We start from the raw sequence: 24,646 nt of genomic DNA, 5'->3' as shown, positions 1-24,646 counted from the left end.
GAATGAGAAAGCAAAACAGTGGCCCAGGGTGCCATCCACCAACTTCAATTGGTGGCCCAGCTATGCCCCAATCTGGACTGGGATAACCTAGCATCAGTCGCCTAGGTAACCTCCAGGTTTGATTACTGCAATGCACTCTACATGGGGCTGCACTTGAAGACGTTTCAGAAGGTGCAGCTTGTACAAAATGCGGCAGTCAAACTGATAACAGGGACAAGAAGGTTCAGACATATAAGACTGATTCTGGCCCGCTTGCACTGGCTGGCTATATGCTTCTGAGCCAGATTCAAGGTGCTGATTTTGACCCATGAAGCCTTACATGGGTTGGGACTGCAATATCTGATGGAGCGCCTCTCCTGACATGAACCTACCAGTACACTAGGTTCAGCATCTAAAGCTCTCCTCCAGGTACCTCCTCTGAGGGAAGCTTGGAGGACAGCAACAAGGAAGAAGGCCTTTTCAGTGGTGGCCCCCCAACTTCCTGGCACGAACATCATTATCTTTTTGGTGACAGGTTAAGATCTTCTTCTTCTCCCAGGTATTTGGCAGCGTATGATAGGTTTTTAATGAGATTAATGGATATTGTTTGAACGTGTGTGTGTATGTGTGTCTGCTCTGTTTGTAGCTAAACCAGTTTTATATTATGTGTAATATTGTATTTTTAAGGTTTTTAATCTTTGTAAACTTCCCAGAGAGCTTTGGCTACTGGGTGGTAGGGATGGATGACTGCGTAAAATCTGCTCTGTCTGTGTTTCATGGGTTGTCAGGCACCTTTTCTTCCATTTTCCGTTCACAGACAGATTTGATTTTTTTTTCATTATGCAGAAAAATACGCAAATTGTTCCATAAGGGGGTTCGCAACAATTTACATTATTTACCTTCGTATGTAACATTTAACGTCCCCCATTCAACTTTTCCGTGCGGTTATTTACCAGTCTCAGCAAAAATGTGCATATTTTCCTATGAATACATATGAGTACATTTCAGAAAAGTTTTTTTTAAAAAAGAGATACGAAAGCCCATGGACTCTGCATGGCCTGAGGGGGTCATTCCACACCGGATTCCTCAGGTCGTATTCTTAGAAATCCAAGCTCATTTTAGTCTTGAATTTCTCCAGCATCCCTATTGGGTGGCATAGAAAAATAACAATTAAAATGAAATGAATAGTTGCAGGATATGGCCATGGGCCTAATGGCAGAAAGCAAAGAGGACCTAAAGATCCTCTTGTTGAGGGTGAAAGTGGAGAGTGCAAAAGCTGGTTTGAAACTCAACATTAAAAAAACTAAGATCATGGCATCTGGCCCCATCACTTCCTGGCATATAGAAGGGGAAGAAATGGAAGCAGTGGCAGATTTTATTTTCTTGGGCTCCAAGATCACCGCAGACGGTGACTGTAGCCATGAAATTCAAAGACGCTTGCTCCTTGGGAGGAAAGCTATGGCACACCTAGACAGCATAGTAAGAAGCAGAGACATCACCTTGCCGACAAAGGTCCGTATAATCAAAGCTATGGTTTTCCCAGTAGCAACGTATGGCTGTGAGAGCTGGACTATAAGGAAGGCTGAGTGCCGAAGAATCGATGCTTTTGAACTGTGGTGCTGGAGAAGACTCTTACGAGTCCCCTGGACTGCAAGGAGGTCCAATCAGTCCATCCTAAAGGAAATCAACCCTGAGTGCTCATTGGAAGGACAGATACTGAAGCTGAAGCTCAAATATTTTGGCCACCTAATCCGAAGAGAAAACTCACTGGAAAAGACCCTGATGCTGGGAAAGACTGAAGGCAAAAGGAGAAGGGGGCGGCAGAGGATGAGATGGCTAGATAGCATCACCGAGGCAATGAATATGAACTTGAGCACGCTCCGGGAGTGAGTGGAGGACAGGAAGGCCTGACGTGCTGTGGTCCATGGGGTCACGAAGAGTCAGACACGACTGAATGACAACATGGCCATGGGCCATTTGTCCTCAAAAAAGAACAGACATTAATGGAGGTCTATCTTTACTCCCTCTATTTCCAAAGTTCAGGCTGTAAGTGCCATAGCATATGTTGCCAAAACAGCACCATCTGTGCACAAGAGGGAGGTGAACCCAGGACAGCCCAATCTGTCGTTTTCCACATCTCACTTTCTGAACCACGCGGAAAAACGCACACACAAGACTTTTTTTTTTTAATACGCTTTAATAACGGTATGATAAATACATTCAGACAGCAGGCCATACACAGGGCCTTTAAGACTCTGTGTGGGACTGGAAAGGGGGTTTGCTGATTCTCCCCCCTCCGCTTATAAATATTAGAAATCACTGTACAAAAGAGAGAAAGAAAAGAAGAACAAATACCTTTAGAATGCATTGGGGTGTGAAACGTTATCTGTGAGTTTGGAGTGCTCCAGCCATTGAGAAGACAGAAAGAACATGAGGCACAGTGTTGTAGACATACTAGAATCCCTCCCCACAAGTTGAGATAAACCATCCTGGGTTTTCCCCCTCCCCATCTTTCCCTTGTCTGTCCTCCTAAAGCCAGTCGAGTCACTTCAGAGAAAGCCAGAAAAAAACGGGAGATTTGCAGAAATGTATTTTCACGGACAGACCAAAGAAAAAGGCACATGGTTTGTGGCTGCTAAGGATGTTCAGATAGGAGGGAGAAATGGAGTTGGGGAGACATGCGAGTTCTTATTTTTAACGAAGAGGTCGTCTGGCCTCCAGGAAGGCACCTCTTTTCCTATCCCTCCCCAGGGTGAAAATTTGCACATTCATTTTATTTTGTCTTTTAAAGGCAGAAATCTCACTACACGTTTTTTTGGGGGAAATACAACCACTATCCTGAATTCTTCTATTATCATGTTCTTAGAAGCCTGCTGGTGTTTGAATGGTGGCAGGGCTGTGCCACTTCACAATACAGGTGGGGGCTCACACTATGAAATGCTCCTCCATCCCCCCCAACAACAACCTTGCACATAGAAAACTAGCATACCAGGCTTCGGGTCCGGCTTTCTCTCTGACACACTGGACTTCTATCTGCAATGTGGGAATTTGGGAGAGGGGTTGATCATGCGAGCCCTCACTGACTGTCTGGAGCGGTACAGTCTACTCACTGCAGCAAGCACAAGCCATCAGCGCATCCCTCATGTGCTAGAGGGAAAAAAAATTCTTTAGTTGGAAAAAGTTGGTAGCCCCTTTTTTATGACTCTTAATAAACATGCAGGGCATGTTTCTAACAAATCACCACAGAAGAAATAGAGGGATTCCTCAGTCAGCGAGGTGGGAGTTTTGCTCTTTGCAACCCCTCTATGGAAAGAAAGCATTCACGAGCTGCATCCGTGGACCGATAGAAGCAGGTATCCTGCCCGGTATGGTGAAGATCTCAAAGGTGAGGGTTTTGCTTTTTAAAAAGATAATGATCCAGATTTTGTCCCTCTCAGATGTTCTATCAAATTATTAATATTAGAGCAGGGGTGGTGTGGAACCTGCAGCCCTACAGAGGTGGCTGGACTTCAATTCCCATCATCCCAAGCTGGCATGACCAATAGTCAGGGATGATGGGACCTGTACTCCAACAACACCTAGAGGGGAGCTGCAGCCTTCCCCAGCTTGGCACCCTCTGGATAGTGTTCGGCTACAAAACTCATCATCCCCAACCATGCTGGCCAAGGATGGTGGGAGTTGTGATCTCGACACCTCTGGGGGGTGCTGGGTTGGCGAAAGCTGGATTTGAGAATGCCCCCCCCCCCGCCCCATCAGAGAAAACATATTCCCTTCTTCTGCTCTGGATTGGGGTATAAACAGGACATTTCCTGCCCTTAATCAACCTCTGGAGTGAGGAACATAAAATGAAAGGCTTTTTTTTCCTGTTGCAGCAGCAGCAATAGCAGCAGAAGAAGAAAAGATTAAACCGTCTCGAACTCATGAAAGCGAAATTTACTTTGGAGAGAAGGTTTAGGGAGCCAAACACAATGTCCTCGAAGTTTCCTCCACAGGGCGCCGTCCACGAAAACAGGATAAAGCCCCTTCCGTTGTCATAGACCCTGAGATGAAATTGGAGATGGAGTGGATGGGAGAAAGGGACTGCCATGGACTGGGGGGGGGGGCGGCAGGAACCAGGGTCCAGTGCGGGCGGGCAGGCGAGAGAGTGCGAGAAAAAGAGGGTGGGGTCCGAGAGCCGAAAGGGGTCCCCCAGCGTTTACTTCAGGGCATCCAGATGGGTGCAGACCTGCTGGAACACTTCATCCACCGTGCCTTCCGCGTTCAGCTGTGGGCAAGAGAGAGCGTTTATGGTCTGGTCCTCGAGAGCAACTGGAACCTTAGAACCAACATCAGACATCTGGCTTTCAAAACCGTCCCCTCCCCCCCACATCGCTGCCAGCCGTTCAAGCACAGAGCTAGCGGAGATTGCATCAAACGACACCCCCGAAAGAAACGCACGGGGAGACCCACTTTGGCTGGCGCCTCGTTTTGCGATGCGGCGACAGCTGACAACTCGGAAGGCTTTAAAAGGGGATTAAACAAATCTGTGGAGAAGGAGTCCACAGCAGTCACGATGGCTCCGTGGACCAGAGGCAGCATGGTGAGGAACAACTGCGGGAGAGGGCTGTTACCCTCGTGACCTACTTGCGAGCTTTCATCTTGGCTACACCAGGAAGCAGAACACTGGGCGAATGTTGTAATATGGCTTACGGCAAGGGCGTTGAACCCCTTTCAGCCCAAAGGCAGAATTCCGTTTTGGAGAAGCTCTGGGGGCCGTATTCCAAGGGTGGGTGGGACCAAAAGCAAAACAGCAGCCTATTTTGGCTTAAAGCTCTTACTGCCAGTTATTAATTAATTAATTAATTAATTACATTTCTCTACCTCCCAATAGCCGGAGCTCTCTAGGCGTTTCACAGCCGTTAAAACCGCAAAATGCAGCCTAAAATACAACATCACATTTCAGTGTTTAAAGCCACTGCATAAAAAGAAAAGCCAAAATCAAACCTAGCCGCAGTGCAGAGATTTAAACTACAATCACAGATTTGAAACCACAGAATTAAATGACAAAAAAGCCTGGGAAAATAAGAAGGTCTTCACCTGGTGCCGAAAAGAGTACAACGTAGGCACCAGGTGAGCCTCTCTGGGAAGCTCGTTCCATAACTGAGGGGCCACAGCAGAAAAGGCCCTCTTTTAACTAAGCCTAAGGAGAGACATTTCAACCTTTTAGAATGTAGAAAAACTGGCACAAATGCTAGGAAGCTACCAGATGATCAGTGGTTAGCAGGAATGGGCCGGGGCCAGTTGGGGAACCCAGGAAGGACAGATTCCCCAGGCTAAATATGACCAACACTTGCAACCTCTCCTCACAGGACATGGTTTTCATCCCTTCAACCATCCCGATGATTCTTCTCTGGATGCACTCTAGCTTGTCAATGTTGGGATGAATGAGAATTTCATTTTTGCTCACAAAACATGTGAGCGTGCCCCGTGTAAAGCCACAAACACGAACGTGAGCACACATCTGCCGGAATATTCACAAATGGTCTAACACGTGCTCGCGTTCGTCTCATTCCCGATTCCCAGTTTGATTTGAACAAATCCCCTAATTTGTGCAAATTCCCTCCGTAGACTGAATCAGCCCCACTTTAGTTTATGGAGGCGATTTGCGCACATTAGGAAAACTGTGCAAATTTGGGGAGATTTGCGTAAATGTCCAGTTGATCACTGCTTGCTTTGCACAAGTTTTCCATTTGTGCAAAGTGAGCAGCCACCGCAAACATGAATGGGGATTGAGTATGAGGTGAAGTTTGGAGACTCCTAGCTATCTCTAACATCGCTCATTCGCCCATCCCTTTGTCAATGTCCTTCTTAAGATGTGGCGCCCAGAACTAGTCACAGTACTCCAAATTAGGGATATCAGAGAAATCCTTTTGGGGGGTGGAGTTTGATGCGTTTTCCTAGGCTCTGCCCCTGGATTTCATTTTGGTTTCGAGCCTGCAGTGAGCTGGATCAGCAGTGAGCTGGATCAGTTTGTGGATTTTCCGAGAATTTCGCACATTAGGTGGGGGGAGTCCTGCAATTTGCGCACATTTCTGAGCAATTTGTGCAAATTACAGCTGAATTTGCGCAAATTATGGCCGAATGCGTCCCAAAGCTCTTACTGCTAGTAACCAAGCCTTGGGCGAGGCATTTTGACCTTTAGAATGTGGAAAAAACTGCACAAACGCCGGGAAGTCACCAAATGATTGACAGCCGGGGGTAATGGGGGCCGGATTGGGACCCTGGTCCTTCGGTTCTGCGCCCCTGCTTTAGTAAAATGTTTTCCTCGGCTCTTCTTCTGAAAGGCAAGTCCGGCAAAAGACATCCGCTAGTTCCAACTCAGCAGCGGCTCTCTATGCCAACGGTGCCGCGTTGGGGGAGGCGCTTCCTCCCCACCCAAACGCGACTTCCCCTCTGCTTCCCCACCCTCCACTTCTGCCCCTAAATCCCCACACTGTCTCTGTCTGCCCCGGTGCTCCTCGGCCACCGCTTACTCATTGCCTTGCTATGCCAAGCATTCCCCCTGGAAACTTCCTCTGAGAGATGAATGAAACCGGTGCATCCTCAAGGAGCCCACGGGGACATCGCAAGACCAGGCTCCCCCTCCCGTCCTGAGGCCGCTTGAAAACGTCACCAGGCTCTCTTTCCCTCCTGATTACCAAGCCTAAAGAGGTGCAAACTCTTCTGGGAGGGGCCGTGGCTGAGTGGTAGAGCCCCTGCTTTGTGTGCAGAAGGTCCCTGCCTCGATCCCCGGAGTCTCCAGGGAAGAATCCTGCCTGCAACCTTGGAGAGCCGCTGCTGCTGGTCAGTGTCGACAATATCGGGCTAGATGGACCCAGGGTCTGACTTGACATAAGGCAGCTTCCTAGGTTGCTATTTCAACCAGTGCTTAATTCACAACGATGAGGACTAGAATCTTTAGTTTTAGGGGAAGAAACAAACTTGAGTGGTAGAGCAGCTGCTCTCTAGAAAGTCCCAGCTTCAATCCCCGGCAGCATCTCCAGGTAGGGCTGGAAAAAGCCCTGCCTGGAACTCCTGGAGAGCCACGGCTGCCAGTCAGTGTCGACAATACTGGGCTAGGCGGTCTGATGCAGCATGAGGCAGCTTCCTGGGTTCCTATGTTCCAGCCCTTGTTGCAACCCGTCGCCTCTTCTCTGGGGCCTCTCCAGGGTTCTGAAGGGAGCCCGTCTCTGCCCACTCCTTGTTCCCTGGCACAGGCCCTTGAGCTGCTCACTGGCTATACGGTCTGTGCCTGAAGGCCTCTAGCTCTTGCTGGCAGCTCTGGAGGACCACCGCCCACCCTGCTTCGTCCAGACTCCACTGTGGGCTCATCCTTGCTAGGACAGGACAGGCTGGCCTCCCTAAGGGCCGGGTCTTCCCTGCTGTAGCCACGTGGCTTTGGGGTAGGCCCGTGCGGCTCCGTCCTCGATCGTTCCAGGGGCACGCTAAGGCCTTCCTTCTCACTGGTGGTCTCACAAACCGCTAACACCCTTTTCTCTTCTCTGCAGCTTGCTTGCTTATTGGCTTCCCTCTTATTGCAAGGTCTGGGTTCTAGTCACTTCACAATATTCCTGACTGCCTCTGATCGGATGGTTGGCATTCAAATGTCATACGCCACTTTGGCAACTTGCGCTGAAAGGTGGCGCAAAAAACTAATCATTGCACCCTGGCTACTTTTAGAATGCAACCTCCTCGGGGCAGAGACCTCCCATCTTGCTTGTTGTGAAGCACCATGCACATTGATGGTGCCATGTTTATAGCAATAATCACGTGTCGGCCGTTCTGTCTATCACTTCCTTTCACTTGCATGCCTCCCTGTTTAGAGGCAAGGGATTAGGTAGGTTGGGAAAGAAGGGGGGTTTTGTACTGTGCACTTTAAGACGCACCCCAGAGGGCAGCTTGGGAGTTTTTTTGGGGGGGCAGTTTTGGCTCCTAGGCCAGAGGCCACCCTCCCATCCTCAGCTTTCAAGACAGGGGGCCCTGTGCCAATCGAGGGGACACACCTTGCGCACGATCCCCCGCTTCTCGTAGAAGGCGATGACAGGTTCAGTGGCCTTGTAGTACGTGTCCAGGCGTTTCTTGATGGTCTCTTCATTGTCGTCGACCCGCCCGCTCGTCTCGCCGCGCTTCAGCAGCCGCTTCACCATGGTGTCTTTTCCAGCATCCACGTACAGCAGCAACGTGGGGGCTGCGATCTGAGCACAGGAGGGGGAAAGAGAGGGAAAACATCAGCAGCCGGGCCTGTCTGACCCGCCCCAGTTTTGCGCTACCAAAAGAAGCGAGGAATCTCGCCAGCCTCATCGAAGCTGTTTCCTGGAACATTTGCCCCCTGCCCCCCCCACAAAAAAAAGGAACCCAGTACATTCATCTCAGATTTGACTTTTGGTGCAAGTCACTGGCATTGGCCATGCCGGCTGGGGATAATGGGAGTTGTATTCCCTGGGCAGGAACAGGCTGAGGGAGGCTGGTATATGGTATTATACCACACAGGGCTGTCTCTTCTAGCCTTCCACAACCTGATGCCCTCCAGATGCGTTGGACTACAACTCCCAGCATCACTGGCTGGGGATGCTGGGGGTGTAGTCCATGATGTCTATTGGGCATCAGGTTTGGAAGTTTGGTTTGCACTATTTTCTCCCCATTGTAGAAGATAAGGTGGGTTATCAAACATGAGGGCTGATGGGAGTTGCAGTCCAAGAACATCTGGAGAGCCACACATTCTCTTTCCCTGCATTACATTTTCATTAGGCCTGTGCACCGCTTTGGATTCGGATCTGGAAGTCCTAAGCATGGCGGCCATCTTGTACGCCATCCGCCATCTTGGGTCACTGGATGGATTTGATACCTCGTCTTGATTATTTATTTCTCAAGTTCTACCTGTCCAACTATTGCGATGCCCTCCTTCTACCCCGCCCCTTTTATACCAGGAAAATCTCTGGACCCATCTCCCCTCCCTCTTTTATGCAAATGAGGGAGAGGAGTTTTGGGGGCAGGGTGGAAGGAGGGGTGTCTGGCATTGGGCGCAATCCTCTCTCCCTGCCCCTCCCCTAAGCCAGACCTCCATCAAAGGCCTGCTTGAATAAAAAAGTATTTACCTATTTCCAAATGTGCATCTATTCATATTTATATAAAAAGTTCTACATTTGCACCTATTCATAAATAAATATGTCTACATTTGTGTCTATTCATATATAAATACATAAATAATATTCCTAAATTTGTACCTATTCATAAGTAATAAACATGTCTGCATTTCTGTCTGCTCATATATAACTCAGTCAATAAATAATAATAATAATAATAATAATGCTACATTTGCATCTGTTCCAGTGGGGGTTGGTGGCTCCAGTTTCGGTGGGGTTGCGAATCCATTTTCTGGGTTTCAGTCAGAAGCAGCCAGAACTCTAAAGGAGCTATGCAAGGTCCTGAACCTATTTAGGGGATAGGGTTCAGCACCCTGAATAGCTCCTTTAGAGTCCTGGCTGCTTCTGACTGAAACCCAGCACGGATTCACAGCCCCAATGAAATCAGAGCCACCAGCCTGCCCTGATCTATTTGGATTAGCACATGAAACTACGATGCGAGCTGTTGTCCACTTTTCTGGAGATGAGCAAGTGGCTGCCCTGCTGCTCCCTGAGCCCAGCTGGAAACTGGACCCGGCGCCTTCCGCAGAGCAAGCATGTGCTCCACCACGGAGCCACCGTCCAGCTCGCCCAGGTGCTTCGAGTTCTTATCAGCCCAGACTTCTCCCCGTGCTGCATCGGCCCTCCTCTGCCAAGCCGAGTGCTCGGGGACGGGGGCGTGCTGCCACCTTGTGCGGCTTCTGGATATTACAGGCAGGGGACGCTCGGACGCATCCGCCTTCCAGTCTTGCCACTGCAGAGGTTCTGGGCTCACCACAGTTTGACGTGAGGGACGTAACACCATCCAGTGGAGGCAGGTGACTCCAATGTCCATGGGGCGGTGCATCCGCTCTGGGTTTCAGCCAGACCCTTGGATAGCTCGTTAAGAGTTCTGACTGGTTCTGACGGAAACCCGGAGTGGATTCACCACCCCACTGAAGTTGGAGCACCTTGGAGAGCTCCGTTAGTGTTCTGACTGGTTCTGACTGAAACCCGGAGTGGATTCACCACCCCACTGAAGTAGGGGCACCTTGGAGAGCTCCTTTAGAGTTCTGACTGGTTCTGACTGAATCCCGGAGTGGATTCACCGCCCCACTGAAGTTGGAACGCCTTGGAGAGCTCCATTAGTGTTCTGACTGGTTCTGACTGAAACCCGGAGTGGATTCACCACCCCACTGAAGTAGGGGCACCTTGGAGAGTTCCTTTAGAGTTCTGACAGGTTCTGACTGAAACCCGGAGTGGATTCACCGCCCCACTGAAGTTGGAGCGCCTTGGAGAGCTCCATTAGTGTTCTGACTGGTTCTGACTGAAACCCGGAGTGGATTCACCACCCCACTGAAGTAGGGGCACCTTGGAGAGCTCCTTTAGAGTTCTGACTGGTTCTGACTGAAACCCGGAGTGGATTCACCACCCCACTGAAGTTGGAAAGCCTTGGATAGCTCCATTAGTGTTCTGACTGGTTCTGACTGAAACCCGGAGTGGATTCACCACCCCACTGAAGTTGGAACGCCTTGGATAGCTCCATTAGTGTTCTGACTGGTTCTGACTGAAACCCGGAGTGGATTCACCGCCCCACTGAAGTTGGAATGCCTTGGATAGCTCCATTAGTGTTCTGACTGGTTTTGACTGAAACCCGGAGTGGATTCACCGCCCCACTGAAGTTGGAGCGCCTTGGATAGTTCCATTAGTGTTCTGACTGGTTTTGACTGAAACCCGGAGTGGATTCACCGCCCCACTGAAGTTGGAGGACCTTGGATAGCTCCATTAGTGTTCTGACTGGTTCTGACTGAAACCCGGAGTGGATTCACCGCCCCACTGAAGTTGGAGCACCTTGGATAGCTCCATTAGTGTTCTGACTGGTTCTGACTGAAACCCGGAGTGGATTCACCGCCCCACTGAAGTTGGAGCGCCTTGGATAGCTCCATTAGTGTTCTGACTGGTTCTGACTGAAACCCGGAGTGGATTCACCGCCCCACTGAAGTTGGAGCGCCTTGGATAGTTCCATTAGTGTTCTGACTGGTTTTGACTGAATCCCGGAGTGGATTCACCGCCCCACTGAAGTTGGAGGACCTTGGATAGCTCCATTAGTGTTCTGACTGGTTCTGACTGAAACCCGGAGTGGATTCACCGCCCCACTGAAGTTGGAGCACCTTGGATAGCTCCATTAGTGTTCTGACTGGTTCTGACTGAAACCCGGAGTGGATTCACCGCCCCACTGAAGTTGGAGCACCTTGGATAGCTCCATTAGTGTTCTGACTGGTTCTGACTGAAACCCGGAGTGGATTCACCACCCCACTGAAGTAGGGGCACCTTGGAGAGCTCCTTTAGAGTTCTGACTGGTTCTGACTGAAACCCGGAGTGGATTCACCACCCCACTGAAGTTGGAAAGCCTTGGATAGCTCCATTAGTGTTCTGACTGGTTCTGACTGAAACCCGGAGTGGATTCACCACCCCACTGAAGTTGGAACGCCTTGGATAGCTCCATTAGTGTTCTGACTGGTTCTGACTGAAACCCGGAGTGGATTCACCGCCCCACTGAAGTTGGAATGCCTTGGATAGCTCCATTAGTGTTCTGACTGGTTTTGACTGAAACCCGGAGTGGATTCACCGCCCCACTGAAGTTGGAGCGCCTTGGATAGTTCCATTAGTGTTCTGACTGGTTTTGACTGAAACCCGGAGTGGATTCACCGCCCCACTGAAGTTGGAGGACCTTGGATAGCTCCATTAGTGTTCTGACTGGTTCTGACTGAAACCCGGAGTGGATTCACCGCCCCACTGAAGTTGGAGCACCTTGGATAGCTCCATTAGTGTTCTGACTGGTTCTGACTGAAACCCGGAGTGGATTCACCGCCCCACTGAAGTTGGAGCACCTTGGATAGCTCCATTAGTGTTCTGACTGGTTCTGACTGAAACCCGGAGTGGATTCACCGCCCCACTGAAGTTGGAGCACCTTGGATAGCTCCATTAGTGTTCTGACTGGTTCTGACTGAAACCTGGAGTGGATTCACCGCCCCACTGAAGTTGGAGCACCTTGGATAGCTGCTTTACAGTTCTGACTGGTTCTGACTTGGATAGCTTCTTCAGAGACAGAGTTCTGACTGAAACCCGGAGCAGATTCACTGCCCCATTGAATTCGGAGCACCTTGGAGAGCAGCTTTAGAGGTATGACTGATTCTGACTGAAACTTGGAGCGGATTCAGCGCCCCAGTGACATCGGAGCCCCCAGCCTCCGCTGGCCCCAAGTTGCCCACCCCTGATGACGGGGCTGGAACAACTCCCCTGTGAGGAATGGTTACAACAGCGTGTCGGTCGTTTTGGGGACAAGCGGCATTAGCTCGTTCCTCTGCTGCAAGGGAACGGCCATTCCGCAGGGGTTTCCAGCAATGCCGTAGTCTGGATTTTGCCTGGCAAGGGTTCAGCCCTGCTGCTCCAGACCGTGGCAGCCCATACTATGCAACTCAAGCAAAGCGTCTCCCAGGAGTTTCATTTATCCACCCCGCGCCCCGCGAGCTGAGCACCCTTCCGGCTCACCCCTGCTGTCCCGCCCTTACCTTCTTCTCAAACTCCTCACCCTGCTTCACCTCCCGAGGGTAGCCGTCGATCAAGTAACCCTTGGAGCTGTCTGCCTTGGCCACCATGGCATCCCGCAGCATATCAAGGACGGTGTCCTGGGGGCAGAGATAGGAAAGCAATGCTGTTGACATTGGAGAGCACTCTGTGCAAGCTCCGTGGGGTCTTGGCTCATGCCCAATCTGCAGAGGGTCCTGCAGCTGGGCTTTGAAAGAGTTTGGATTTCACAACCATGTGGTCTTGCTGTACCCCCGTCAGCTTCCCATGCAAGGAGAAGGTTGCATACTCAGGGGGGATTTGGGGGGAGGGCTGACTGCACAGGGAAGGCAGGGTTACCCCTTCCCTCTGCAACTGTGATCCCCTTGGAAATACCCTCCTGTATGGCAGCCAAGCGTAGGAAAAATCTCCCATTGGTACAAATGGAAATATCTTTTCCTAAGCTTAATTGCCATGCAGGGGGGAGGGTTAGCTCCTCTCCCCAGCTGCATTCCCCCTTGAAAATTGCCCCCTGCATGGCCAGTAAGCTGAGAAAAAGACCTTCCATTGGAACCAATAGACACTTAGGTCTCTGGGAAATAGATCTGGGGCCACAGTAAATAGATATGAGCTACAGGAAATAGATATGGGCCATGGGAAATAGATATGGAGCCAGGGGAAATAGATACAGGGCTACGGGAAATAGATATGGGGCCATGGGAAATAGATTCGGGCCCAGGGAAAATGGATTTGGGCCTATGGGAAATAGATTTGAGGCCACGGTAAATAGATTCGGGGCCATGGAAATAGATTTGGGCCCATGGGAAATAGATTTGGGGCTACGGGAAATGGATTTGGGGCCACAGTAAATAGATACAGGGCCACAGGAAATAGATCTGGGGTGATGGGAAATAGATACAGGCCACGGGAAATAGATCTAAAGCCACAGGAAACAGATCTGGGGCCATAGGAAATAGATACGGGGCTACAGGAAATAGATCTGGGGCCATGGGGAATAGGTCCACGGCCCATGGGAAATAGATTCAGGGCCCACGGAAAACAGATCTGGGGCCATGGGAAATAGGTACGGGACCAGGTCCCACAGGCCCAGGTTTAGCAACGCTCCGGATGCATGGGGAACCTACATGCATAGAGAATGCTTCCTGCTGTAGATTCCACACAGACACCCTGACACACACACACACACACACACACACACACACACACACAAATGTGTGGACAGAGTGGGCATGGGGCAAGGGTGCAACAGGGCTGGGGGGCCGTGCATTGGCAGCGAACACCAAAATAGGGCTAGTGTGTCACAAGTCCCATCCCTTGACCAGTGATTCCCCTCCCTTTGCACCTGGAGTTAATTAACAGATTAGAAAGTGCCTACACAAAAGGGTTGGGGGTAGCCTGAGTTGTTGTAGGGCTCCCCTGTCGCCACGGTTGCACCAGGAAGTATAGATGGTTCCAGGCAGGCCAATCCACTCGAATTCTTGGTGCAGCCCTTTGAAGTCCTCCCCCCTTACTGTCGCCTTCACCAACCCGGCACCTTTCAGATGTGTTGGACTACAACTCCCATCACCCCCCAGCCAGAAAGCCTATGACCTGGGATGATGGGATTGGATCCTGCTTTTGGACCAAAAAAAAGAAGAGGGTCTGTGGACCACAGAGAAAGGGACCATGGTGTGGAACCCTGGAGGGGACCAGGTTGGTGAAGGCACCCAAAGGTGGCATCATGCCGGTGTACTGGGGGTCTCTGCCAGGCATAAGGGGCTGCGAGGGAGAAGGGGTGGAGCTGGGCGAGCTAAGCCAGCTTTCTCCAACTTGGCCTCCTACAGATGTGTTGGACTGCAGCTCCCACAGTTCACAGCCAGCATGCTGGCTGTGAATTATGGGAACTGCAGTCCAACACATCTGTAAGGGGCCAAATTGGAGAAGTCCGATCAGGTCTCGGGTAGGGATATGTCAGGATAAAAGAGTGGAGTGACAAGTGGACCAGGTCTATGGGAGGCTTTGAAGACGGAGGGGGCCCTGTCAAACAAGTCCCTGTCTCTTCCCACTGCAAACTCACCAGAGGGACCAACTCGCCTTTCTCCATGATGGCAGACAGCTTCTTCCCCCGGTCTGAGCCAGAGCTGACCTCTGCTCTCAGGAGGTCCCCGGTGGACAGGTGGGTGTAGCCATACTTCTGGACAATCCTCTCGCACTGAGTCCCTTTTCCTGAGCCCGGCCCGCCTGCAACCCACACAAGGAATTGGCCCACAAAGCCAGCAAAGGCAAACAGTCTTTTCGGCACCAGCTGAAGGCATTTCTATTCGCGCAGGCCTTTTACAAAACTCGCCAGCGAGGAGCCGGCTACGTCCCGAGTGGGCTTCACCCTGCCTTCACCTTCCCCATTCAAGTCAGCCTCCCCCAGACATGTTCCAGAATCCCACAGCTGTACTACACATCTGGAGGATACCAGGTTGGGGGAGACTGAGGTAAGGTAACCACGGAGCAAAGCGGACTGCGCTGCAGACTGGGGCAATTACTCAAGGCCATGGGGCAATTACTCCCCAACTCCCTTCTCAGAGGGAGCAGAGTTTCTGGGCTGGGTGGGGGGTGCAGGCCGGATGAGGCAGGCTGGATTCAGCCCATGTGCTGGAGGCTCCCCATCTTTGGTCTACAGTGACTGGCAGCAGCTCCACAGGGTTGCAGACGGGGGTCTGAATTTCGTATTTGACGTCTAACCTGTTTGATGACGACTGACATCGTGAACCACCTTGACAGGCTCAGAGAGGCAGCGGTGGCCCTCGAGTGTGGAACTCTCTCCCTAACAAAGCCCGCCTGGGGCCAACATGGTCATCTTTGCACCACCAGGTCAAGATGTCCTTGTACTCCCAGGCATGTGAAGGCAAAGGGTGGACTTCTTGTGCATCCGTTGTTTTGTTTATGGTCTGTACCGATTTTTTAGTTGACTTAGGGTGCAATCCTATGCGTGTTTAGACAGAAAAAAATCCTACAACTCCCAGGATGCCCCAGCCAGCTCTGCAGAGGTGGCTGGGGCATGCTGGGAGTTGTAAGACTGTTTCCTGCCTAAACATGCTTATGACTGCACGCTGATTATGTTTTGGTATTCTTAATGGAAATTGTTTTTACCTATTTCATATTTTGTATGTTTTAATGATTTTGTTGTAAGTCACCTTGGGTCTTTCTTTTTTTAAAGGCGACTAAAATATTATTATTAATAATAATAACATAATAATAATAATAATAATAATATATTGTGTTAGCTGCTACTTCTTTTTTTTTAAAAGGAAAAGCAGGGCAAAAATATCTGGAAATCGAAATTAATCTGATAGATTCAATTCAATTAGATGAGAAAGACTGGCAGGAAGAGTTTTAGCTTCAATGTACTTCGCAGATCCACTAACCAATTTTTATCTGCTCTCCAACTGGGTCAGGCAAGGGCGTTCTTCTCTTCAAGATCGCTAAAGAATCTGTGAAAGTGGGACCCCGAAGCCACCCTGAGGTGGATGGAAATGAGCTTGTCGAGGCTAAAAACAAGCACACAGGCAAACAAAAAACTTACCTACTACAAAGATGATTTTGTGGTTTTTCAATTTTTCTGTAGGGAAAGAGAAAACAAAAAGGGTGTTCAGCTGTCGGAGAGAAGCCGGTGGGACTGTTTACCGGATGATCGCCAAGGAAGGGAAGCATTTATTCAAGCCCTCTTCGTCTCCGAAGGACGTTCCACAACCTCTGAATCACTGGCCACGTTAACAAAAAACGGTATTAAGAGGATTTTGAGCCAGCCCCGACGAAGGCAGACACAAGGACTGCCGTGAGCAGAGAACTTCTGAGGTTACCTTTGCGGGCTCTAACAGTGGCATCGTTTAGGCAGGAGCACTGAGAACCCATCTTTCCGAAAATGCCAGCTCCTTCGCTCTTTCGATTTTGGTTTTCTTCCCACGCCCCCGTCTCCCATGGATTGAATTTTGTTTTTCTTTGCTTAGCACATTCTGGGTTTGTGTGCCTCCGGCCTCCCCGCCCTTCACAGCTGGGACTGGGCTGGGCTGAGAGGCCCTTGTGGTTCAACATCCAACACAGGTTACCGCAAAGATGACTGCTAAGGGGCAGAAGATGCCAAGCCTCAAATGTTTCACAGAACCTCTGGAGGGAGCCAAGTTCTAACCCCGGTGGAAGATGCCAGAGAGGTTCCCTTTTTGAAACAGGATCCAGCTCAGAGGGATCTAGAGGCTGTTTCTCTATGAACCTTCTCCTCCAGTTTTGAACCCAAAAGAGCACATTTCACTAAAACGAGGCATGATCGGATAGGAGGCTGAACCTGCTTGGGCAAATCCAGCTTCAGCTGCTGGATTTCTGCCTGCCACATCGAAGGCAGAGGGCCTCTGTTCATTAAAAAATAAAGATGGTACCCCCTATTGCAACCTGATTGTCAGTTCAGGTTCCTTTATCTCCATCTCCTTCAGAACTAGCAGTATCCAGAGCCTCAGCAGGTTTTTGGTGGGCTGCAGTTGAAATTTATTTGTGTGTGTGTGTGTGTGTGTGTGTGTGTGTGTGTGTGACATTTATATCCCGCCTTTTTTCCTCCTTAAGGAACCCAAGGCGGAGTACATAACCCTCTTCTCCATTTTATCCTCACAACAACAACAACCCTGTGAGGTGGGCTGGGCTGAGAGGCTGTGACTGGCCCAAAGTCACCCAGTGAGCTTCCATGGCCGAGTGGGGACTAGAACCCGGATCTCCCGGCTAGCCACTACACCACGCTGCCTCTCCCTGATGCAGATAGTAGTCAGCGGAGCCTGGAAAATGCATGTTCTGACACAATCTGGGTTTACCCAAACCCTTTGCTGCACAGGGGCTACTATTTCCAGAGAACCTGATCTTCTGAGCTAGAATGTGGGATGTTTAGAAGGAAAGGGATGGTGCTGGGAAAGGCTTTGCCAGAATTTAATAACCCATCAAAATTTCATTCCTAGAGTTGTGCACGTGAAAGGAGGAGGCAAAATTGCTTCCCCTCCTCCTTGCAGATTTTTTGCCCTTGCAGGGGAGGGATTTTGAGGAGAAGGGCACCAACACCCCCCCCCCCAGCTTTCATGGCCTGCAAACGGGGAAACAGGTAACACGGGGCACATTTTGCTTCTTCCATGAGGTTCTGACAGACACCCACCCTTCTGACTCCAGAACAACCTTTCCCCAACCTGGGGCCCTCCAGATGTGTCGGACTATAGCTCCCATAAGATGGGGATTATGGGAATTGTAGTCCGACACATCTGGAGGGCCCCAGGTTGGGGAAGGCTGCTCCAGAACATGGAAAGTTTTCCAAACCTAGACGAATGGAAACCTAATGACAGTGAAGCAGGAGAGCTAAAAATAAAGCTGCGTGTGGTTTCCGAGCTGTCTGCGCTCAGGGTTTCATCGGCAGGCTGCAAGCAGAGGTCTCCTTTGATTACAGCTTTCTAGAATTACACCCCCTGAGCAGACGGGAAGCGGAGGAGGCACAGGCTCCGAGGGAATTCATGTGGCGTTGGGGGATGGTTGGGGAGTCTGAAGGAGGGCTTTGTATGTTTCCGTGCCCTGGCACGTAACACAGGTGTGGAAATGGGCTCCGAGGATCGTAGCAGGATGGTTGCGGCGGTGGCATCGTGGTTGGAGCACTGCTTTGCATGGAGAAGGTCCCAAGTTCAACCCCCGAACATCTCCAGTTAAATGATCCGTTAGAAGGTGATGGGAGACCCTAGAGAAGGCCACACTGGGCTATACGGACCCATGGCCTGACCTCAGTATGAAGCAGCTTCGGATGTGGCACTGAGTTCCTCATGTCATCACCACACTGTACCATCTGTGGATTTCAGTGTTCTGGCATGGCCCACCGTTTTCCCATGTGTCCAGTGGGATATGGGTGGTCTATACAGTTTGTGGGTTGCAAGCATAGCAAACCAATATTCCTGAGATGTTTGTGTGCATGTGACGGAGCGGGGGGAATGGGACTCATAGCCAGGGGTAACCATGGCTGCTACACTTTGAAATGGGAAGCCATATAGCCGGGGGTAACCATGGCTGCTACACTTTGAAATGGGAAGCCATATAGCCGGGGGTAACCATGGCTGCTACACTTTGAAATGGGAAGCCATATACCCGGGGGTAACCACGGCTGCTACACCTTGAAATAGGAAGCCATATAGCCAGGGGTAACCATGGCTGCTACACTTTGAAATGGGAAGCCGTATAGCCGGGGGTAACCATGGCTGCTACACCTTGAAATGGGAAGCAGTATTGCCAGGGGTAACCATGGCTGCTACACTTTGAAATGGGAAGCTGTATAGCCAAGGGTAACCATGGCTGCTACACTCTGAAATGGGAAGCCATATAGCCGGGGGTAACCATGACTGCTACACCTTGAAATGGGAAGCCATATAGCCGGGGGTAACCATGGCTGCTACACTTTGAAATGGGAAGCCGTATAGCCGGGGGTAACCATGGCTGCTACACCTTGAAATGGGAAGCAGTATTGCCAGGGGTAACCATGGCTGCTACACTTTGAAATGGGAAGCTGTATAGCCAAGGGTAACCATGGCTGCTACACCTTGAAATGGGAAGCCATATAGCCGGGGGTAACCATGGCTGTTACACCTTGAAATGGGAAGCTGTACAGCCGGGGGTAACCATGGGTGCTACACCTTGAAATGGGAAGCCGTACAGCCAAGAGTAACCATGGTTACTACACCTTGAAATGGGAAACAGTATAGCTGGGAGTAACCATGGCTGCTACACCTTGAAATGGGAACCATCCAACTCTAAATAAAGTTTATAACAGTTACTAGAGTCCATTCCATGGAAATGTATGGACCCAGGAATATTGTATAGAACAGGGAATGTTCTGAAACGTGGCACATTTCCTTACTTTTTTGCACACATTAGAAAGAATAAGAGGGCTTAGCAGCCCTGGGAGAGATTTGGGCAAGTGCCCATAATGCGACCTACAATAGGCAAAAGATGGATCATTCAGCATGTACTGGGAGATCTCTGGGTGTTTTGCAGTAGATCAGCAAGGGTTTCTGACCCCCAATTGTCTAACAACAGAAATAACTACAGAAACTAAAAAGCTCCCCCTGCCCCACTAAATTAGGTTGCCGAGAAAGAAAGTCTGGGAGAAAACCAGGAGTGGATTTATGTGTGTGACTGCACAATGAGCTGAGTTCTGGCCCTGAAAACAAATTCCTGAGCAGGTGAACATGTGCTCAGAAGCACCCTTGTTCCTTAATTCTAAGGGTATGGTTCCTTCTCCCCCAAGCTGCTGTTTTGCACTTGCCTCTGGTTGGTGGAGCTCGAAGTTCCAGTTAAACAAAAAAGTAGATTTCAGCAGTGTAAAATCTGCTCCCCCACACCCCATGCTATAGAGAAACTTGGTTGTGGGGAAACCCCAAACAGCAGGAAGTTGGTACGCAGAACAGCAATGGGAGAGAAATTTGTTCTGTTTGCACATTAATGTTCAGGTTATCTGAAGGATCGCCTCCTCCCGTATGTGCCTGCCTGGACCTTAAGATCATCCTCAGCGGTCCTCCTCCGTGAGCCTCTGCCAAAGGAAGTGAGGTGGGTGGTGACTAGGAGGAGGGCCTTTTCTGCTGTGGCACCCCGGCTCTGGAATGAGCTCCCTAGTGACACTCGCCTGGCACCTACATTGTATTCCTTCTGGCGCCTGGTGAAGACCTTTTTATTTTCCCAGGCATTTTAGCATTTTAGCTTTCTAGACCTTTAGCTTTGCTGTTTTAAATCTGTATTTTAAATCTCTGCATTGCTGCTAGGTTTTATTCTGGTTGTATTGTTATATTGTGGTTTTAATGTTTTTATATTTTATATTGTTTTACTGTGTGCTTTTTGGTTTTAATTTTTGTGAACCGCCCAGTGAGCTTTGGCTACTGGACAGTATAGAAATGAAATGAATGAATGAATGAATAAATAAATAAATAAAATGTGAACCTACCAAATTCGCACTTCCCCCCAAATACACAAACCAAAATGCAGATATCCTTCAGTATTTGCACTTCTCTGAATTTTACAATGTAGTTCCTCCAGTCAAAAGATGCATACAAGAATACTTATATTTATACATATAAATACTTAAGGGAACGTGTACAGAAAAATTTCTATATTAGTGAAGATAATGTACAAAACTGTATTATATTAGGAGGAACTGGTTGCAAAAAGACTAGGCAACATTGTGTAGAAACTGGTGTGTATTAGAAGAAATGCATGTGGAAATGTTTGCGAAAGTTCATATGGACTTTAAAAAATTGCAAACTGGTGTGGGAAAGGAATGGAATGAACTTAAGATTGGAAAAATGAGGAACAGAGGGAAACCAAACTGGACAAATTTCTATAATTAGGGATTTCTTTAAAATGATGCAGTGGCATCTGGTCCATATTGCATCAAACACCAGGTTATGTTTCAAGCGGGTTACCTATGTCTGGGCTGGACTATATCAGACTGCAAGTGGGGAATTTGTATGATGGCATCTCCTCCATACACAGATAAACAAATGAACAAAAATGTTCTACCCATAGAAACCTAGACTATCACGGAGAAGGATGCACTGGAGGCCTTCTGCCTGATACACATTTAAACATAAACAGGTGAGCCCCCGCCTGCGGTCTGAAGTGGTACAGCCCAGACACGGGTGGACCACCTCACAGAGAAGTAAACCTCAGTCTCCATTCAGTTTGTGCCGAAAACGCTCATTCCAGGAGTCTGTACTGCAGGAGATGAAAGGGTGAAGCGGGGCCATTCCACCAGCCCTGCTGAACATTTTTTTCCTCTTCCCTCCCTATTCCTTTCTCCTTATGTGTCATGTCTTTTCAGATTGTAAACCTGCAGGCAGGGGCTGTCTCTTCTTTTAACGGTTAGATGTACGCCACTCTAGGAGCCTTTCTGGCTGAGGAGTGGGATTAAAAGACTTTGAATGAATGAATGAATGAATGAATGAATGAAGTATGTATTTATTTATTTACAACATTTGTATACCTCTCTCCATCTAAAACTGATTCTGGAGCGGTGAACATCAGAGGTACAATAGCAAAGAAGATGAAAGACTAAAACACCATATTAAAATTATTAAAAACAGGATGCCAAAAAAAACCATGGCTGGTCATTTAAGGAATGCTTCCTGGAACAGAACTGTCTTCAGGAGGTGCCAGAAGCAGCACGATGTTGGTGCCTGCCTGACCTCCAGGGACCGGAAGTTCCAAAGAAATGGGGCCACCACACTGAAGGCTCTTCTCCAGGTGGACTCCAATCAGGCCATAGGTCCATGTGGAACCACCAGGAGCAGGCCCTCTGATGACCTCCATGTCCAGGCAGGCTGGTAAGGGAGAAGGTGCTCTCCGATATCCTGGCCCCAAGTTGTTTAGGGCTTTGTACACTAGTCCCAAAACCTTAAACCTGGCTGGCAGCAAATGGGCAGACAGTGCAGTTCCCTCAGCAAAGGAGTTGTGTGCTGGAAAGGGGCAGCTCCTGACAACAGCTGAGCTGCTGCGTTCTGTCCTAGCACCAGCTCCTGGACCAGCCTCAAGGGCAGCCCCACATAGAGCGCATTGCAGTAATCCAGTCTTGAGGTTACTGGCACCTTTACCACTGTGGCCAAGACATCCCTGTCCAAGAGAATCCATAGCTGGTGAACCAGCCAAAGGTGAAAATGAATGAATGAATGAATTTTGTCAGCAACCAGGTTTCCTTGTTTTCCGAACATGTCATAAAGCTCACAGGTTCCAGCCTTCATACAGAATGAACGCCGCTCTAAGTCTGCATGGTACCAATCAAGATGGCTGGACTTGCAGAAATATTTGGTGAGCATTTAAAACGAACAGCAGCACCAGTTCAACAGGGCCGGCTCCAAAGGGTGGCAAGAGTGGGCACTGGTCAGGGCCCCAAGACGAGCAGAGACTCTTGGGGTCCCGGCCACCCCACTCCCTAACAGTGCCCCCATTTCCAATTTGCCCAGAGCATCCTAGAAGATCAGAGGCAGTCTAAGAAGAGAATTCTCAGTTTGCATATCCCAGCTCTTTCAGGCTTGCGGGGGTGGGACTGAAGATCCCAGCCCCCAAATCCTGGGACCAACCCCCAGGAGCCCCCTCCGATGTGGGGAACCCAGGCACTGGCAGAGTTAAATTATGTTGTAATCAGGGCTATTCTGATTCCCCACAATGTGGTTGGTGTAGCGTCACATGGGGGACATTGTGGAAAATTTAAATGGGTGTTTTCAGCTCCCACTTCAGTGCTGCTTGGAGCACCAGAAATAAAGTCACCCCCCCCCCCGCAAGGCATCAGTGGTGTTTTTGGCTGGAGTATGAGCTGGCCACTGTCTGAGGAGGCCACGTTGCAACCCAACCCATCACACATGAATCCAGAGACAAGGTCAACCTGGGTGTGGACTCAACCAGACGAAACAAAACAAAACCTGGTCGCATGAATCAGTCCAAGAGAATGGGAGGCAAAACCTTACCAGACCAACTAAAATGGGGAAGGAGAATTCACTCACCTGCTGCCATGCTGAAAAGGGCTGGGATGAGAAGCTCTTCAAGCTGAAACAAGAACAGAAGGCTTAGTTAGGCCAAAGGTTGAAGAGCTGTCCCGAAAGAGCCGGAGAAGAGCGTGGCTTTAGATTCCTAGGTAGCTTCAGAATCTCCTCTTTCAAGGCCTGAAAAAATATTTCAGGACCGTCAGCAAAAGCTGGCCTGGCCCCAGTAAAAGTTCTCAGTTCTGCCCATTCCCCAGAACCCTGAGATGTCACACAGGCATGGAATCATGCATGGCGCTGGAAGGGGCCATTTCGGCCATCGCTGCTTGTCTGGGTTTTTACGCTTTTCGCCTTTTCCTCATTGCAAAATCCTTTGCTTCCTTTCTCCTTCCAAATAAGTGGAGAGAGAAAAAACATCAACACCACGACTTGACGAGGGGAAGAAAAAGAGGATTCCCCCCACCCTATATTTCAGGGGTGGGGATCATTTGGCCCTCCAGGTGTTGTTGGACTGTAACACCCATCAGCCCTAGCCAGCATTGGCAATGGTGGGGGATGACGGAAGTTGGAGTCCAAGCAACAAGTTGCCCACCCTATGTGTGTGTGTATAGTCTATCAAAACATTCAGCTCAAAATATATTCTTTAAAATGGTCAGTCTTTCTATCATTCACATATATGGATTACCCCAAATCTGTCTATTTATTTATTAAATTTATTTATTTATTAAATTTATTAATCACCCATCTGGCTCTGGGCCAGCCACTCTGGGCGACGTACCACAATAAAAACAATTCAGAACAATAAAATTCAACATTAAAAACATCACATTTCTAAAATTACCCTAACCCACCCCAAATGCCTGCTTGAACAATCACGTTTTTAATGCGTGGCGGAAGCTAAAAGCTTAAAGAGGGGGCATGGCAGAGTTCCCTAGGGAGGGAGTTCCACAGAGTGGGGCCACCACAGAGAAGGCCCTCTCTCTTGTCCTCACCAGGCAGGCAGGCAGGCAGGCAGGCAGGCTGGCTGGCTGGCTGGCTGGCTGGCTATCTATCTATCTATCTATCTCACTGTAAAAAATATATATATATATATATACACACACACACACACACACATACACACACACACACACACACACACACACACATATATATAGAGAGAGATTGAGAGACAGAGACAAGGAGGGAGGGAGGGAGGGAGGCAAAGAAACAGGTTGGTGTACAGTGGTACAACCACAAAGCAACCAGGAGACTCAGGATCCCCTGTGGATGCAGTCCCTCTCAAGGTAAAATATATAAGAAAGACAGAAAGACTAACAAGAGAGAATGTTTAAAAATATATTGTGGGCTCAATGTTTCTGCTTCTGCCCTCACTCTGTTGTTAGTCTTTCTATCTTACATGGGTCACCCCAAATAGACCTACACACACACACTCATGGGACAGGACACGACAACCCA

At 49.4% G+C, this 24,646-nt stretch overlaps 1 protein-coding gene across 2 annotated transcripts in view; it reads right to left on the bottom strand.

Annotated features, from left to right (window-relative positions):
• Positions 1–2,166: 2,166 nt before the first annotated feature.
• Positions 2,167–24,646, bottom strand: part of AK1 (adenylate kinase 1) — a 70,560-nt gene continuing 48,080 nt past the window's right edge. For both annotated transcript variants that reach the window (XM_084821410.1, XM_084821411.1), the window contains 6 exons: positions 23,210–23,252; positions 16,243–16,278; positions 14,743–14,906; positions 12,671–12,787; positions 8,001–8,192; positions 2,167–4,243 (listed from right to left, as the gene is read on the bottom strand). In XM_084821410.1, the coding sequence (XP_084677536.1) occupies positions 4,175–4,243; positions 8,001–8,192; positions 12,671–12,787; positions 14,743–14,906; positions 16,243–16,278; positions 23,210–23,252 (621 nt within the window). In that variant the 3' untranslated portion in view covers positions 2,167–4,174. The remainder of the gene's footprint in view (positions 4,244–8,000; positions 8,193–12,670; positions 12,788–14,742; positions 14,907–16,242; positions 16,279–23,209; positions 23,253–24,646) is intronic.

Source organism: Heloderma suspectum, chromosome 14, assembly GCF_057233095.1.
Source record: "Heloderma suspectum isolate Gila_16-S chromosome 14, 16-S_ref, whole genome shotgun sequence".
Taxonomy (NCBI): domain Eukaryota; kingdom Metazoa; phylum Chordata; class Lepidosauria; order Squamata; family Helodermatidae; genus Heloderma; species Heloderma suspectum.
Note: the sequence above shows the minus strand (reverse complement) of the source record. Positions and strands in the feature narration are given on the sequence as shown.